The sequence below is a fragment of the Bufo gargarizans genome, unplaced genomic scaffold (genome assembly GCF_014858855.1).
Source record: "Bufo gargarizans isolate SCDJY-AF-19 unplaced genomic scaffold, ASM1485885v1 original_scaffold_2225_pilon, whole genome shotgun sequence".
Lineage (NCBI taxonomy): Eukaryota > Metazoa > Chordata > Amphibia > Anura > Bufonidae > Bufo > Bufo gargarizans.
This window is the reverse complement of record NW_025334700.1, coordinates 270,736-289,907: the sequence shown is the minus strand read 5'-3', so window position 1 is coordinate 289,907 and position 19,172 is coordinate 270,736. Positions and strand designations below refer to the sequence as shown.

The 19,172-nt window shown below is 46.6% G+C and overlaps 1 protein-coding gene across 1 annotated transcript in view; it reads left to right on the top strand.

Moving 5' to 3' along the window:
- Window positions 1–19,172, top strand: part of LOC122924095 (very-long-chain 3-oxoacyl-CoA reductase-like) — an 81,701-nt gene that overhangs the window by 22,038 nt on the left and 40,491 nt on the right. The window contains exons 2-5 of the mRNA XM_044275019.1: window positions 1,281–1,327; window positions 1,408–1,483; window positions 1,613–1,723; window positions 2,806–2,873. Of these exons, the coding sequence (XP_044130954.1) occupies window positions 1,281–1,327; window positions 1,408–1,483; window positions 1,613–1,723; window positions 2,806–2,873 (302 nt within the window). The remainder of the gene's footprint in view (window positions 1–1,280; window positions 1,328–1,407; window positions 1,484–1,612; window positions 1,724–2,805; window positions 2,874–19,172) is intronic.

Sequence of the window (19,172 nt, the reverse complement as noted above, 5' to 3'; positions counted from 1 at the left end):
TAATACATTTCTGATGGTTTTGTTTCTTTGTACAGCAAACTAAGGCTCACAAGAGATTTAAGTCTTGAAATCAGGGTCCATTTGAAAAGAGGGCAATATTTTTGAAAGATAACATTTATGTTTCACCATTGTGAGGATACTTCAAATGAAGTTATCAGAAAATGTAGATATGTTTGGTCATAAGTCAATTCCACTTGATCCGTATAATCATATGGCTTTAATCACTACATCAACAAGGATGTTTTATCCTCATACATGGCGTCACTAATGTGTCTGGCCCTTAACAATTGCCCTGTAGTGTTAGAGTAAATAGTATGTGGAGGATGGAAAGAGGGAATGGGCAATAATGCATTCAAATGAGCTATTAACAAGCTCTGCCTCTAATGCTACCAGATGTAAGGAAGCTATCCTATAATTCCAGTGTAGCGTTGCCTGGCCTGTAAGACTCCTGACAACATTTAAGACCCTCTCCATAAGGAGATATTGTATTCCCCGAATAATGTACTCATGGATGTTGTTTTGTGAAAAATATTAGTGTTAATCCTGACATTAGTCAGGGCTTTCATTTTACTATCAAGGTAGTCAATGCTATGTAGACCAAGTCAGATATTTCGTAATTTAAATTTAATTGTTGAATGAAGATATCCAAATCTTGACCATATGAACAGGAAGTCATCCATACAGTGCATCTAAATGAATCACACAATGTCTGAACCAACTCCCTTTTCCAAAAACAGTTTTGTGTATGATGGGGTGTATGCTACCCCCATTGCAGTTCCACGTAATTGAAAATAGTGTTTGTGCCTGAACAAAAAAAAAAGTGTCCAAGGACCAACGTTATCAATATAATTTCATATCACACAAGCCTAAAAACATGTCATCCTCTATTATCCTGTCTCGTATGTCTTGGTGGAATAGGTGCAGATTTTTAAACTTAATTCACAAGTATCACAAACTCAGTGGTAATATAATATCTGCACTGTGTGTTGTTTCTCTAGATGTTTTTAGAACAAGTTTGTGCACTTTTACAGTTGTACGAGCCAAAGGTCAACTGTGGACAAGTAACACCCTGTTTACCCATAAAACACTAGTCATGTGACAATCATAATCTGGATGGTAAAACCTTCCAACTATGGCAGTAGTTTGGAGTGTCCAAATTCAAGTGGGCAATAAAGACAAAATAAATTCTATTCACTAATTTTAAGCAGAGATCCTAAAATACAGTAACTGAAACACAAAGTATGTTCCATATAACTATGGTCTTCTCACTTCTCCCGCAGTGGTAACTGGAGCGTCAGATGGAATCGGGAAGGCCTATGCAAAGGAGGTCAGTAGCCTGTAGTCTATCAGTCTATTTCTTATATCTATCTCTTATATCTTTCTCATACTTCTAAGTCTTCCCTGTAGTTGGCCAGGAGAGGCTTCGATGTCGTCCTCATCAGTCGCAGTGTGGATAAGCTACAAAATGTTGCAGATGAGATAGGTGAGGGTTACGAAGGTCTTATCCATGATTCCAAGTCAACATCTCCAGTAGATACAAGATACATTTTTACTCATGACATAGAACATTGACAAGCAAAACCTAATCTTCATATGTATCTTATATCCATAGAAAAAGAGAGTCGACAAAAAACCAAGATCATCGAGGTAGACTTCACAGAAGGGACTGAGATTTATCCAAAAGTGGAGAAGGCTTTGAAGGACTTGGATATCGGAATTTTAGGTATAACCTTAGAAATAAAAGGGGACAAAATCCAATGTTCCTACTAGTGTTGAGAGAATCGCAGTTAACAAGTGGACTTCGATACGAATTTCAGGCCGAATTTCCTTGTGCTTCGTGGTAACAAATCAATTTTCCCTGAAATGGCGGTAAAAAATAAATAAAATCATACTACTCACCTCATCTATTTGAGCGAGAAGAGGCTGCCGTGGCCATCTTGCTTGAAGATCCCGTGCAAAATCTTGTGCGTAGTGACATATGAGGCTGGAGATTTCATGCTGGATCTTCAATCAAGATTAAACCATAAAAGCCCTAATTTTTTATCTCAGATACCGCGATCAGCGATGAGCGCGGAATCTGAGGAATTCAATAACCGGGGGCAGCGCGATCGCTACTCTCAAGAAGTGCGCTTCGTGACAAAGTAATTTTTCTAAACTTCTCTAATTTCTAGTTCCTACAGTACCAATGTTCTAAAACCAAACTTAAGTTCAAAGAGCTCCACTTCTACAGCGTCCGTCACATAACATTATCCCACAGCACCCAGGAATTGTCTAGAAATTTTCTTGCTATACATGACAAGTATAAATGTGTTTGTCCAGCCTTATCCTTATTATGGGGTCATGGACACTGTTGTTACCCGAGGCTGGAGAGGCTGCAAGTTTTTGGGTGTACTGAGTTGTTTTGTGAATTCTAGGCCCCAGGGGTCATTGTTGTAGTTGATGTCCACTCCTGGGTGGATTGACTACTGGAACAAAAGGACCAGAACTGATGAAAATCCACTATACCTGATCTTTGTTCGATCCAAAGACAATAAGCCTGCCCTATACACATTTTGTTATCTGAGCACTATACATCCATCTATTGTATCTAGTTTTCATAACATGTCTACCTACAGTACCTGACCCTAATCAGAACCCATTGAAAATAACTGGTTCCTTTGTAATTCTGGAATTTTTGTCGGCAACAGAATTTCTTCCGACTGCACTTTTCTTACCATTAGAAATTTCTGAAATAGTTGATGGAAACTGTGACTGCAAAGCTGTCCACACTGGACAGAGCTTCACCAGTGTTTTCTCTTGTTACAGTGAACAATGTTGGAATATCTTACTACCCCGAAGCAAGAAGATTTCTTGAGGTCCCTGATGTTAACAAGGTGAGTTCCATGATACACCATAAATGCCCCTTGAGAAAGTCTGTATGATGTATACATAGAAACAGTCATACTTCTGACAGATAGGAATGTATTATATAAAGTATGCAGACAGATCAGAATGGTGGGATTAGAGTTCATCTGCAGCAGGAGAGGAAACCTGAGAGGTAGTCAGGAGTAGAGTTGAGCGAACACCTGGATGTTCGGGTTCGAGAAGTTCGGCCGAACTTCCCGGAAATGTTCGGGTTCGGGATCCGAACCCGATCCGAACTTCGTCCCGAACCCGAACCCCATTGAAGTCAATGGGGACCCGAACTTTTCGGCACTAAAACGGCTGTAAAACAGCCCAGGAAAGGGCTAGAGGGCTGCAAAAGGCAGCAACATGTAGGTAAATCCCCTGCAAACAAATGTGGATAGGGAAATGAATTAAAATAAAAATTAAATAAATAAAAATTAACCAAAATCAATTGGAGAGAGGTCCCATAGCAGAGAATCTGGCTTCCCGTCACCCACCACTGGAACAGTCCATTCTCAGATATTTAGGCCCCGGCACCCAGGCAGAGGAGAGAGGTCCCGTAACAGACAATCTGGCTTCATGTCAGCAGAGAATCAGTCTTCATGTCATAGCAGAGAATCAGGCTTCACGTCACCCACCACTGCAACAGTCCATTTTCATAAATTTAGGCCCAGGCACCCAGGCAGAGGAGGGAGGTCCCGTAACAGACAATCTGGCTTCATGTCAGCAGAGAATTAGTCTGCATGTCATAGCAGAGAATGAGGCTTCACGTCAGCCACCACTGCAACAGTCCATTGGCATATATTTAGGCCCAGCACCCAGGCAGAGGAGAGAGGTCCCGTAACAGAGGATCTGGCTTCATGTCAGCAGAGAATCAGTCTTCATGTCATAGCAGAGAATCAGGCTTCACGTCACCCACCACTGCAACAGTCCATTTTCATAAATTTAGGCCCAGGCACCCAGGCAGAGGAGGGAGGTCCCGTAACAGACAATCTGGCTTCATGTCAGCAGAGAATTAGTCTGCATGTCATAGCAGAGAATGAGGCTTCACGTCAGCCACCACTGCAACAGTCCATTGGCATATATTTAGGCCCAGCACCCAGGCAGAGGAGAGAGGTCCCGTAACAGAGGATCTGGCTTCATGTCAGCAGAGAATCAGTCTTCATGTCATAGCAGAGAATCAGGCTTCACGTCACCCACCACTGCAACAGTCCATTTTCATAAATTTAGGCCCAGCACCCAGGCAGAGGAGAGAGGTCCCGTAACTAGGGATGAGCGAACTCGAACTGTATAGTTCGGGTTCGTACCGAATTTTGGGGTGTCCGTGACACGGACCCGAACCCGGACATTTTCGTAAAAGTCCGGGTTCGGGTTCGGTGTTCGTCGCTTTCTTGGCGCTTTTGTGACGCTTTCTTGGCGCTTTTTGAAAGGCTGCAAAGCAGCCAATCAACAAGCGTCATACTACTAGCCCCAAGAGGCCATCACAGCCATGCCTACTATTGGCATGGCTGTGATTGGCCAGAGCACCATGTGACCCAGCCTCTATTTAAGCTGGAGTCACATAGCGCCGCCCGTCACTCTGCTCTGATTAGCGTAGGGAGAGGTTGCGGCTGCGACAGTAGGGCGAGATTAGGCAGATTAACTCCTCCAAAGGACTTGATTATTGATCGATCTGCAGCTGTGGGTCATTGAGCTGCTGATACTCAATTGCTCACTGTTTTTAGGCTGCCCAGACCGTTTGTCAGTCACATTTTTCTGGGGTGATCGGCGGCCATTTTGTGTCTTGTGGTGCGCCAGCACAAGCTGCGACCAAGTGCATTTAACCCTCAATGGTGTGGTTGTTTTTTGGCTAAAGCCTACATCAGGGTGAAGCTGTCACACCAAGTGCATTTAACCAGCAATAGTCTGTTTATTTTTTGGCCATATACTACATCAGGGGCAAGCTGCGCCTGTCACCAAGTGCATTTAACCCTCAATGGTGTGGTTGTTTTTTGGCTAAAGCCTACATCAGGGTGTAGCTGTCACACCAAGTGCATTTAACCAGCAATAGTCTGTTTATTTTTTGGCCATATACTACATCAGGGGCAAGCTGCGCCCGTCACCAAGTGCATTTAACCCTCAGTAGTGTGGTTGGTCAAGCTGTCACACCAAGTGCATTTAACCAGCAATAGTCTGTTCATTTTTTGGCCATATACTAAATCAGGGGCAAGCTGCGCCCGTCACCAAGTGCATTTAACCAGCAATAGTCTGTTCATTTTTTGGCCATATACTACATCAGGGGCAAGCTGCGCCCGTCACCAAGTGCATTTAACCAGCAATAGTGTGGTTATTTTTTGGCCATATCCCAGTCTAATTCTGTCACTAAATCCATACCGGTCACCCAGCGCCTAAATACTAGGCCTCAAATTTATATCCCGCTAAATCTCTCGTTACCGCTGTACTGTTGTGGCTGGGCAAGTTATTTAGTGTCCGTCAAAGCACATTTTTTGTTCTGGGTTGAAGTACAATTCCCAATTTAGCAATTTCCTAATTTAGTGGTTTCTGCTGTATCAGAGCTATTTGAAATCTATCCCTAAAAGGGTATATAATATTCAAGGTGCACATAGGGTCATTCAGAATAACTTCACACACACGCTACTGTGTATTTCCAAGTCTAATTCTGTCACTAAACCCATACCTGTCACCCAGCGCCTAAATACTAGGCCTCAAATTTATATCCCGCTGAATTTGAATACAATACATTGGGCCAAATAATATTTTTGTTGTTATGGTGAACCATAACAATGAGGAACACATCTAGTAAGGGACGCGGACATGGTCGTGGTGGTGTTAGTGGACCCTCTGGTGCTGGGAGAGGACGTGGCCGTTCTGCCACATCCACACGTCCTAGTGTACCAACTACCTCAGGTCCCAGTAGCCGCCAGAATTTACAGCGATATATGGTGGGGCCCAATGCCGTTCTAAGGATGGTAAGGCCTGAGCAGGTACAGGCATTAGTCAATTGGGTGGCCGACAGTGGATCCAGCACGTTCACATTATCTCCCACCCAGTCTTCTGCAGAAAGCGCACAGATGGCGCCTGAAAACCAACCCCATCAGTCTGTCACATCACCCCCATGCATACCAGGGAAACTGTCTCAGCCTCAAGTTATGCAGCAGTCTCTTATGCTGTTTGAAGACTCCGCTGGCAGGGTTTCCCAAGGGCATCCACCTAGCCCTTCCCCAGCGGTGAAAGACATAGAATGCACTGACGCACAACCACTTATGTTTCCTGATGAGGACATGGGAATACCACCTCAGCATGTCTCTGATGATGACGAAACACAGGTGCCAACTGCTGCGTCTTTCTGCAGTGTGCAGACCGAACAGGAGGTCAGGGATCAAGACTGGGTGGAAGACGATGCAGGGGACGATGAGGTCCTAGACCCCACATGGAATGAAGGTCGTGCCACTGACTTTCACAGTTCGGAGGAAGAGGCAGTGGTGAGACCGAGCCAACAGCGTAGCAAAAGAGGGAGCAGTGGGCAAAAGCAGAACACCCGCCGCCAAGAGACTCCGCCTGCTACTGACCGCCGCCATCTGGGACCGAGCACCCCAAAGGCAGCTTCAAGGAGTTCCCTGGCATGGCACTTCTTCAAACAATGTGCTGACGACAAGACCCGAGTGGTTTGCACGCTGTGCCATCAGAGCCTGAAGCGAGGCATTAACGTTCTGAACCTGAGCACAACCTGCATGACCAGGCACCTGCATGCAAAGCATGAACTGCAGTGGAGTAAACACCTTAAAACCAAGGAAGTCACTCAGGCTCCCCCTGCTACCTCTTCTGCTGCTGCCGCCTCGGCCTCTTCTGCTGCTGCCGCCTCGGCCTCTTCCTCCGCCTCTGGAGGAACGTTGGCACCTGCCGCCCAGCAAACAGAGGATGTACCACATACACCACCTCCGTCACCAAGCGTCTCAACCATGTCACACGGCAGCGTTCAGCTCTCCATCTCACAAACATTTGAGAGAAAGCGTAAATTCCCACCTAGCCACCCTCGATCCCTGGCCCTGAATGCCAGCATTTCTAAACTACTGGCCTATGAAATGCTGTCATTTAGGCTGGTGGACACAGACAGCTTCAAACAGCTCATGTCGCTTGCTGTCCCACAGTATGTTGTTCCCAGCCGGCACTACTTCTCCAAGAGAGCCGTGCCTTCCCTGCACAACCAAGTATCCGATAAAATCAAGTGTGCACTGCGCAACGCCATCTGTAGCAAGGTCCACCTAACCACAGATACGTGGACCAGTAAGCACGGCCAGGGACGCTATATCTCCCTAACTGCACACTGGGTAAATGTAGTGGCAGCTGGGCCCCAGGCGGAGAGCTGTTTGGCGCACGTCCTTCCGCCGCCAAGGATCGCAGGGCAACATTCTTTGCCTCCTGTTGCCACCTCCTCCTTCTCGGCTTCCTCCTCCTCTTCTTCCACCTGCTCATCCAGTCAGCCACACACCGTCACCACCAACTTCAGCACAGCCCGGGGTAAACGTCAGCAGGCCATTCTGAAACTCATATGTTTGGGGGACAGGCCCCACACCGCACAGGAGTTGTGGCGGGGTATAGAACAACAGACCGACGAGTGGTTGCTGCCGGTGAGCCTCAAGCCCGGCCTGGTGGTGTGTGATAATGGGCGAAATCTCGTTGCAGCTCTGGGACTAGCCAATTTGACGCACATCCCTTGCTTGGCGCATGTGCTGAATTTGGTGGTGCAGAAGTTCATTCACAACTACCCCGACATGTCAGAGCTGCTGCATAAAGTGCGGGCCGTCTGTTCGCGCTTCCGGCGTTCACATCCTGCTGCTGCTCGCCTGTCTGCGCTACAGCGTAACTTCGGCCTTCCCGCTCACCGCCTCATATGCGACGTGCCCACCAGGTGGAACTCCACCTTGCACATGCTGGACAGACTGTGCGAGCAGCAGCAGGCCATAGTGGAGTTTCAGCTGCAGCACGCACGGGTCAGTCGCACTACAGAACAGCACCACTTCACCACCAATGACTGGGCCTCCATGCGAGACCTGTGTGCCCTGTTGCGCTGTTTCGAGTACTCCACCAACATGGCCAGTGGCGATGACGCCGTTATCAGCGTTACAATACCACTTCTATGTCTCCTTGAGAAAACACTTAGGGCGATGATGGAAGAGGAGGTGGCCCAGGAGGAGGAGGAGGAGGAAGAGGGGTCATTTTTAGCACTTTCAGGCCAGTCTCTTCGAAGTGACTCAGAGGGAGGTTTTTTGCAACAGCAGAGGCCAGGTACAAATGTGGCCAGCCAGGGCCCACTACTGGAGGACGAGGAGGACGAGGATGAGGATGAAGCATGGTCACAGCGGGGTGGCACCCAACGCAGCTCGGGTCCATCACTGGTGCGTGGCTGGGGGGAAAGGCAGGACAATGACGATACGCCTCCCACAGAGGACAGCTTGTCCTTACCCCTGGGCAGCCTGGCACACATGAGCGACTACATGCTGCAGTGCCTGCGCAACGACAGCAGAGTTGCCCACATTTTAACCTGTGCGGACTACTGGGTTGCCACCCTGCTGGATCCACGCTACAAAGACAATGTGCCCACCTTACTTCCTGCACTGGAGCGTGATAGGAAGATGCGCGAGTACAAGCGCACGTTGGTAGACGCGCTACTGAGAGCATTCCCAAATGTCACAGGGGAACAAGTGGAAGCCCAAGGCCAAGGCAGAGGAGGAGCAAGAGGTCGCCAAGGCAGCTGTGTCACGGCCAGCTCCTCTGAGGGCAGGGTTAGCATGGCAGAGATGTGATAAAGTTTTGTCAACACGCCACAGCTAACTGCACCACCACCTGATACGCAACGTGTTAGCAGGAGGCAACATTTCACTAACATGGTGGAACAGTACGTGTGCACACCCCTCCACGTACTGACTGATGGTTCGGCCCCATTCAACTTCTGGGTCTCTAAATTGTCCACGTGGCCAGAGCTAGCCTTTTATGCCTTGGAGGTGCTGGCCTGCCCGGCAGCCAGCGTTTTGTCTGAACGTGTATTCAGCACGGCAGGGGGCGTCATTACAGACAAACGCAGCCGCCTGTCTACAGCCAATGTGGACAAGCTGACGTTCATAAAAATGAACCAGGCATGGATCCCACAGGATCTGTCCGTCCCTTGTCCAGATTAGACATTAACTACCTCCCCTTAACCATATATTATTGTACTCCAGGGCACTTCCTCATTCAATCCTATTTTTATTTTCATTTTACCATTATATTGCGAGGCTACCCAAAGTTGAATGAACCTCTCCTCTGTCTGGGTGCCGGGGCCTAAATATATGCCAATGGACTGTTCCAATGTTGGGTGACGTGAAGCCTGATTCTCTGCTATGACATGCAGACTGATTCTCTGCTGACATGAAGCCAGATCCTCTGTTACGGGACCTCTCTCCTCTGCCTGGGTGCTGGGCCTAAATTTATGACAATGGACTGTTGCAGTGGTGGCTGACGTGAAGCCTGATTCTCTGCTATGACATGCAGACTAATTCTCTGCTGACATGAAGCCAGATCCTCTGTTACGGGACCTCTCTCCTCTGCCTGGGTGCTGGGCCTAAATTTATGAAAATGGACTCTTACAGTGGTGGGTGACGTGAAGCCTGATTCTCTGCTATGATATGAAGACTGATTTTCTGCTGACATGAAGCCAGATTGTCTGTTACGGGACCTCTCTCCTCTGCCTGGGTGCTGGGCCTAAATATATGACAATGGACTGTTGCAGTGGTGGCTGACGTGAAGCCTGATTCTCTGCTATGACATGCAGACTAATTCTCTGCTGACATGAAGCCAGATCCTCTGTTACGGGACCTCTCTCCTCTGCCTGGGTGCTGGGCCTAAACTTATGAAAATGGACTCTTACAGTGGTGGGTGACGTGAAGCCTCATTCTCTGCTATGACATGCAGACTAATTCTCTGCTGACATGAAGCCAGATTGTCTGTTACGGGACCTCTCTCCTCTGCCTGGGTGCTGGGCCTAAATATATGACAATGGACTGTTGCAGTGGTGGGTGACGTGAAGCCTGATTCTCTGCTATGACATGAAGACTGATTCTCTGCTGACATGAAGCCAGATTGTCTGTTACGGGACCTCTCTCCTCTGCCTGGGTGCTGGGCCTAAATATATGAACTTCTGCACCACCAAATTCAGCACATGCGCCAAGCAAGGGATGTGCGTCAAACCGGCTAGTCCCAGAGCTGCAACGAGATTTCGCCCATTATCACACACCACCAGGCCGGGCTTGAGGCTCACCGGCAGCAACCACTCGTCGGTCTGTTGTTCTGTACCACGCCACAACTCCTGTGCGGTGTGGGGCCTGTCCCCCAAACATATGAGTTTCAGAATGGCCTGCTGACGTTTACCCCGGGCTGTGCTGAAGTTGGTGGTGAAGGTGTGTGGCTGACTGGATGAGCAGGTGGAAGAAGAGGAGGAGGAAGCCGAGAAGGAGGAGGTGGCAACAGGAGGCAAAGAATGTTGCCCTGCGATCCTTGGCGGCGGAAGGACGTGCGCTAAACAGCTCTCCGCCTGGGGCCCAGCTGCCACTACATTTACCCAGTGTGCAGTTAGGGAGATATAGCGTCCCTGGCCGTGCTTACTGGTCCACGTATCTGTGGTTAGGTGGACCTTGCTACAGATGGCGTTGCGCAGTGCACACTTGATTTTATCGGATACTTGGTTGTGCAGGGAAGGCACGGCTCTCTTGGAGAAGTAGTGGCGGCTGGGAACAACATACTGTGGGACAGCAAGCAACATGAGCTGTTTGAAGCTGTCTGTGTCCACCAGCCTAAATGACAGCATTTCATAGGCCAGTAGTTTAGAAATGCTGGCATTCAGGGCCAGGGATCGAGGGTGGCTAGGTGGGAATTTACGCTTTCTCTCAAATGTTTGTGAGATGGAGAGCTGAACGCTGCCGTGTGACATGGTTGAGACGCTTGGTGACGGAGGTGGTGGTGGTGTTGGTGGTACATCCCCTGTTTGCTGGGCGGCAGGTGCCAACGTTCCTCCAGAGGCAGAGGAAGAGGCCGAGGCGGCAGCAGCAGAAGAGGTAGCAGGGGGAGCCTGAGTGACTTCCTTGGTTTTAAGGTGTTTACTCCACTGCAGTTCATGCTTTGCATGCAGGTGCCTGGTCATGCAGGTTGTGCTCAGGTTCAGAACGTTAATGCCTCGCTTCAGGCTCTGATGGCACAGCGTGCAAACCACTCGGGTCTTGTCGTCAGCACATTGTTTGAAGAAGTGCCATGCCAGGGAACTCCTTGAAGCTGCCTTTGGGGTGCTCGGTCCCAGATGGCGGCGGTCAGTAGCAGGCGGAGTCTCTTGGCGGCGGGTGTTCTGCTTTTGCCCACTGCTCCCTCTTTTGCTACGCTGTTGGCTCGGTCTCACCACTGCCTCTTCCTCCGAACTGTGAAAGTCAGTGGCACGACCTTCATTCCATGTGGGGTCTAGGACCTCATCGTCCCCTGCATCGTCTTCCACCCAGTCTTGTTCCCTGACCTCCTGTTCGGTCTGCACACTGCAGAAAGACGCAGCAGTTGGCACCTGTGTTTCGTCATCATCAGAGACATGCTGAGGTGGTATTCCTATGTCCTCATCATCAGGAAACATAAGTGGTTGTGCGTCAGTGCATTCTATGTCTTTCACCGCTGGGGAAGGGCTAGGTGGATGCCCTTGGGAAACCCTGCCAGCGGAGTCTTCAAACAGCATAAGAGACTGCTGCATAACTTGAGGCTGAGACAGTTTCCCTGGTATGCATGGGGGTGATGTGACAGACTGATGGGGTTGGTTTTCAGGCGCCATCTGTGCGCTTTCTGCAGAAGACTGGGTGGGAGATAATGTGAACGTGCTGGATCCACTGTCGGCCACCCAATTGACTAATGCCTGTACCTGCTCAGGCCTTACCATCCTTAGAACGGCATTGGGCCCCACCATATATCGCTGTAAATTCTGGCGGCTACTGGGACCTGAGGTAGTTGGTACACTAGGACGTGTGGATGTGGCAGAACGGCCACGTCCTCTCCCAGCACCAGAGGGTCCACTAACACCACCACGACCATGTCCACGTCCGCGTCCCTTACTAGATGTTTTCCTCATTGTTATGGTTCACCACAACAACAAAAATATTATTTGGCCCAATGTATTGTATTCAAATTCAGCGGGATATAAATTTGAGGCCTAGTATTTAGGCGCTGGGTGACCGGTATGGATTTAGTGACAGAATTAGACTTGGAAATGCACAGTAGCGTGTGTGTGAAGTTATTCTGAATGACCCTATGTGCACCTTGAATATTATATACCCTTTTAGGGATAGATTTCAAATAGCTCTGATATAGCAGAAACCACTAAATTATGAAATTGCTAAATTGGGAATTGTATTTCAACCCTGAACAAAAAATGTGCTTTGACGGACACTAAATAACTTGCCCAGCCACAACAGGACAGCGGTAACGACAGATTTAGCGGGATATAAATTTGAGGCCTAGTATTTAGGCGCTGGGTGACAGGTATGGGTTTAGTGACAGAATTAGACTGGGATATGGCCAAAAAATAACCACACTATTGCTGGTTAAATGCACTTGGTGTGATAGCTTGACCAACCACACTACTGAGGGTTAAATGCACTTGGTGACGGGCGCAGCTTGCCCCTGATGCAGTATATGGCCAAAAAATAAACAGACTATTGCTGGTTAAATGCACTTGGTGTGACAGCTTCACCCTGATGTAGGCTTTAGCCAAAAAACAACCACACCATTGAGGGTTAAATGCACTTGGTCGCAGCTTGGATGCACTTGGTCGCAGCACCGCACAAGACACAAAATGGCCGCTGATCACCCCAGAAAAAAGTGACTGACAAACGGTCTGGGCAGCCTAAAAACAGTGAGCATTTGAATTTCAGCAGTTCAATGATGCACAGCTGCAGATCGATCGATTAATCAAGTCCTTTGGAGGAGTTAATCTGCCTAATCTCGCCCTACTGTCGCAGCCGCAACCTCTCCCTACGCTAATCAGAGCAGAGTGACGGGCGGCGCTATGTGACTCCAGCTTAAATAGAGGCTGGGTCACATGCTGCACTGGCCAATCACAGCCATGCCAATAGTAGGCATGGCTGTGACGGCCTCTTGGGGCAAGTAGTATGACGCTTGTTGATTGGCTGCTTTGCAGCCTTTCAAAAAGCGCCAAGAAAGCGTCACAAAAGCGCCAAGAAAGCGACGAACACCGAACCCGAACCCGGACTTTTACGAAAATGTCCGGGATCGGGTCCGTGTCATGGACACCCCAAAATTCGGTACGAACCCGAACTATACAGTTCGAGTTCGCTCATCCCTAGTCAGGAGGACAGGAGGTGGCAGGGTGTCACTGATGGCGTATTGTACAGTTGAGAATAATAATTGCCAATGTACATGACCCTGTGTGGACATGGTTTCGTACTATGTGACTCTTTAAAGACAAAGTGTGAAACTCTCCAACAATGGTATAACCTTTGAGGGCTAAGTATAATCTTAACAATAATAATATTAATCTTTATTTATATAGCGCCAACATATTCTGCAGCACTTTACAATCAGAGGGTTCAGGTACAAGCAAAATCATACATTACAAAGCAACAAACAAGTCAACAATTAAAATGAAAGGAGTGAGAGCCCTGCTTACAAGAGCTTACAATCTATGAGGAGATAGGGTGACACAGAAGGTAACAAGTGCTTGTTTTGTACAATGGTCAAGATATCTTAACAAAAAAGGGAGTAGATATAAAGTTGAGCCGTCACCTGTTGGAAACAGTCTCTAAATCCAATAGGTGGCGGTGCCTGTGGTATTTGGTCATAGCCTGAGAGCCCACAATAGTCAAGAAGAAGAAGGAGATTGCAGCACTCTATGTCAATTCCAGTGAGTCCTGTATGGGCAGCCATTGCAGCCATTATCTGAATACAGATAATGTAGTAGATTAGAGATCAGCAAGGTTATGGAGAATTTGATTTGGCCGAATTTCACAAACAAATTCGCTTAGTTACAAAGTGCATTTTTTGCATGTAGCGGGCGCAATGACCTCCCATCATTGAACCCCTCAAATGCCATGTTCATCGCTGATCGTGGCATCTGAGGCTAACATTTAAGTATTTCAGTGGTTAATCAGGGTAAAAAATAAAAAATACTCACCCTATCCATTTGATCGCGTAGAGGCCGTCGTGGCCATCTTGATTTCGCACGGTGAGGTGATGATGTCATCACGCTGGCTGGCGTGGTAATGTCATACATCATCGCAGGTGAGATTTTGCGCGATATCTTCAATCAAGATGGCCGCGACGGCCTCTTCGTACACAGATAGATGAAGTGAGTATGATTTTTTTTTTTTTTACCGCCATTTCAGGAAAAATTGATTCGTTACCATGAAGCACGAGGAAATCCAGCTTTACAGCAAATTGAATATTTCCTGAAATTCAGATCAAAGTTAATTCTTTTGACAATTCTCTCAACCCTGTAGTAGATTTCACCTGCAGTCCTATGTAGCACCACAGATAAAACAGGGATAACTCTCTGATACCGATAATATAGTAAATGGAGGAGAGCAGGGAAGGAGCCTGCCTCCACCTCATATCTGTCCCAACAGTCCGCTGTACTAATGCAGCAGGGAGGATTTGCTCTCCACAGAGCTGGTGGTCAGGGAGGGGGCAGACCTCTGGCAGATCTAAGGACAGGAGGAAGGCGTATCGGTGAGAGTGCACCACATGGGGAACTGTCTGCTGGTGTGTTGCTCTCACTATTCTGACTCAGTCAGAGACTGCTGCTGACATATATTGCTCCCACGTGATTGAATCTGCTTGATTCTGCTTTCATCATCAAATCAAGACGTGGGGGGTTAACTTTGAAAAGTAAACAGGCTGGAGGAGCCCTGGCAACAGTACTGTGCACTGCTTAGTCACTTTCTAAAGGAGTGCTGTAAAATATACGGACTTTGCTGCTCTCTTTGAGTCCACAAACAGCTGGAGAAATCTGGATTTAAAACTGCCTTGTCCTCCTTCCCCCTTTAGTGCAGCCAAACGATGTTTAATCATATCACATGCGGTACCGCTTCGACATTCAGCTTGTGAATTTAAAAGATTTGAGAATAAATAAGCTTACGCAGGCTAAGTGAATAAATATACGATAACACAAACAAATCACATACTGAATAATAAAAAGTAAATAAACATCACTAGCCTAAATATGCAACATGCAACATGGGGTGGCACTACGGTCGCCATGTCGTAGCACATGGACGACACCCCAGGGTGTAAAATAGATAGGGCAAATCAATACTTACATCCTTCCTAGAATGGAGTCTTCAATGGAGTGCACTGAGTGAATGTGTGTCACAAAGTTTAAACCTGTTTGCCCTCCTTCAGTGTGCAGCACGTATGTCTCTGAGATCACTCAGGAATGTGGTCTTATCAGCACAATGGTGGATGGGTAATAGATTACAAGGCACATCATTACACTGAATGGTAATAATAAAAAGGAACAGAACCAATCAGTACTTAAAAAATAACTTTACAATACACACTTCCTATAGAAATCATAGTAATGCGAACAGATAGAAGCACCATCGATATTTTATATAAAAAGAGGTTTTACTATACTCACAAGAATAGGTTAAAATCAGACACATCAAATGCTTAAAGCACCGGTTGCCCAAAGTCGACTGGGGAAGGAGGAGCTGTTTGTGGACTCAAAGAGAACAGTGTGATCCATATATTTTGGACCTGCAGCGCTCCAAGGAGGAGATTTATTTGAGACTTTTTACAATGTTCTACTTTCTGAAAGAGGCTTTGAGCCTTCACAGTTAGTACTGATTCATACTTGTGAAGACTTTAATGAAGCCTCCTTCAGAAAGTGACTGAACAGTCTGCTACATCTGCCCTTACTCTTTATATTCTACCACAAGGACAAACAGTTCTTCCACTGCATTCTTCCCACAGAAAGGCACCTGCCTCTCCCTCATATAAGGTCTGGAGTATGAGAAGTTAGCCTGCAAGCCATGGTCAACATCTTACCTTCACAGCAGTGCCTCAATCAGATGCTAATTGGATAATATATGATTACAAATTACATTGAGGAGGCAGAGTTTGACGTCATAGGGGCCATGTTTAAACGAGATTTGGCCAGAACATTGATTTGATGGAATTGTGTCAGAAAATTCAAGACCATATATGCAAATATTGTGTGGGGGGCAACACACAATTGTGTGGTTTGCGTGGTGGTAAAGAATACTGGGGGAATAACCTGAAAGGTGCATTGTGGGGGAAGAAGTATGCAGATTCCACCACCATGTCTGTTCTCAGGTCTGGGAATATGTAAGCCACCCTAAGATAGAACAGCAGGGGAAGCAGTGTCAGACTGCTGAATCCAAGTTTCGATGAAGGCCAGCAGGTTAAGAGAATTAGTAAGAAAGAAGCCATGAATGTAGGGGAGTTTGTTACACACTGACCATGGATTCCAGTGTGCACAGTAAAAAGAAGTAAGAGAGGAAGTAAAAGAAATGTTAATGAAGTTCACAGGGTTTGTACGTGAGACGGGGAAGGAGTTAAAATTAGCAGATGCAGGTGGACCAAGGTTAGGAGAGATATCCCCCGAAGTTCAAAGCAAAAAAAATCTAAATTGTTAGAAACAGCTTGTGATTCAATGAATTGTTAGAATGTTTTTTTTGCATTGTACCCTGGGACATAATGGGGTAAGATGATTCAGGAAGGTGAACAAAACATGTGAGCTATATATGAGGTAAGTAAGGAAAGAGGGGCTAATTTTTGTAGATAATGCAATGAAGAGGTAATAGGGCGGTAAATGTAGAGGAAAAGAGCATATCTTAAAATGGGCAGAGATACAATGAACATAGTAAAGTCTTTGCATACCCATTAACTGCCCTGTCTAACTGCCATGTTTAATAGTAAGACACTTAGCCACGATGACACTTCACCTAAGAGGACTCATGTATAAATTTATAGGATCAAAAACTTTGACAAAAGTTACAAAGATAATATCAGCTCAGGCAGTCAACTGTATCGTAGATGAGAGTATGAATTTGCACTGATGCCAGTAGATATACAGCAAGCAGATGGTTATTAGTAGACATTGTTTTATGTACTATTTTAGTGCTGTATACAGTGCAATGTGTGCACTACTTATCTGGTTGATACATTGTAGCAAAAAATCATTATCACAGCTCTTTTACTGCACTGATTTTCTCTTACAAATTCTCAGCAATGTGACAAAGACTGGGTATTCAGCTTCTAAATGTAGACCGACAATAATATTTCCATTCACAGAGAGCAAGTTAAGACATTGAAAATAGGGAAGAATGGAGACCTTTTAATCTCCATTCTACAGTTTACACTGTGTACATACATTACTTATCCTGTACTGATTTTGAGTTACATCCTGTATTTCTTTTATAAAAATTTAAAAAACATAACAAATAAAGAAATAAATACAGAAATCACACCAAAACATAACACAAAACCCAAGCCAAATATACAGGACATAATGCACCTCAGCATGGTACAGACAACATCGGTCCAGCCCAACACTCACTCTCCCATAGAACACCAACTATATACAGTACTAACCTTCCTGATCCGGTTGCACTCTACCTACACACAGCAAAATAAAACTAAATACAGAAATCTTATTTTAAAAAAACGTACAAAAATCCCACACACCAACACCCCAATACAACATACATATAATTTTTTATTTTTGGGGGGCCCCGAGCTGGTCCCGCATCCCATGCACCCAGTACATGATAACATACATCCATGAACCAGCCCAGGATTTTCTCATATACCCCAAAAGTCCCCAATGTCCCAACAACTCAATACCCAACAACTCAAATTATAAAATATATACATCACTATACAAATATACAATATATATATACACACTACATACCAATATATACAAATATACATACAGGTCCTTCAAAAAAAATTTGCATATTGTGATAAAGTTCATTATTTTCTGTAATGTACTGATAAACATTAGACTTTCATATATTTTAGATTCATTACACACAACTGAAGTAGTTCAAGCCTTTTATTGTTTTAATATTGATGATTTTGGCATACAGCTCATGAAAACCCCAAAATCCTATCTAAAAAAATTAGCATATTTCATCCAACCAATAAAAGAAAAGTGTTTTTAATACAAAAAAAGTCAACCTTCAAAAAATTATGTTCAGTTATGCACTCAATACTTGGTCGGGAATCCTTCTGCAGAAATGACTGCTTCAATGCGGCGTGGCATGGAGGCAATCAGCCTGTGGCACTGCTGAGGACGTGGACATGGTCGTGGTGGTGTTAGTGGATCCTCTGGTGCTGGGAGAGGACGTGGCCGTTCTGCCACAGCCACACGTCCTAGTGTACCAACTACCTCAGGTCCCAGTAGCCGCCAGAATTTACAGCGATATTTGGTGGGGCCCAATGCCGATCTAAGGATGGTAAGGCCTGAGCAGGTACAGGCATTAGTCAATTGGGTGGCCGACAGTGGATCCAGCACGTTCACATTATCTCCCACCCAGTCTTCTGCAGAAAGCGCACAGATGGCGCCTGAAAACCAAGCCCATCAGTCTGTCACATCACCCCATGCATATCAGGGAAACTGTCTGAGCCTCAAGTTATGCAGCAGTCTCTTATGCTGTTTGAAGACTCCGCTGGCAGGGTTTCCCAAGGGCATCCACCTAGCCCTTCCCCAGCGGTGGAAGACATAGAATGCACTGATGATGAGGACATGGGAATACCACCTCAGCACGTCTCTGATGACGAAACACAGGTGCCAACTGCTGCGTCTTTCTGCAGTGTGCAGACTGAACAGGAGGTCAGGGATCAAGACTGGGTGGAAGACGATGCAGGGGACGATGAGGTCCTAGACCCCACATGGAATGAAGGTCGTGCCACTGACTTTCACAGTTCGGAGGAAGAGGCAGTGGTGAGACCGAGCCAACAGCGTAGCAAAAGAGGGAGCAGTGGGCAAAAGCAGAACACCCGCCGCCAAGAGACTCCGCCTGCTACTGACCGCCGCCATCTGGGACCGAGCACCCCAAAGGCAGCTTCAAGGAGTTCCCTGGCATGGCACTTCTTCAAACAATGTGCTGACGACAAGACCCGAGTGGTTTGCACGCTGTGCCATCAGAGCCTGAAGCGAGGCATTAACGTTCTGAACCTGAGCACAACCTGCATGACCAGGCACCTGCATGCAAAGCATGAACTGCAGTGGAGTAAAC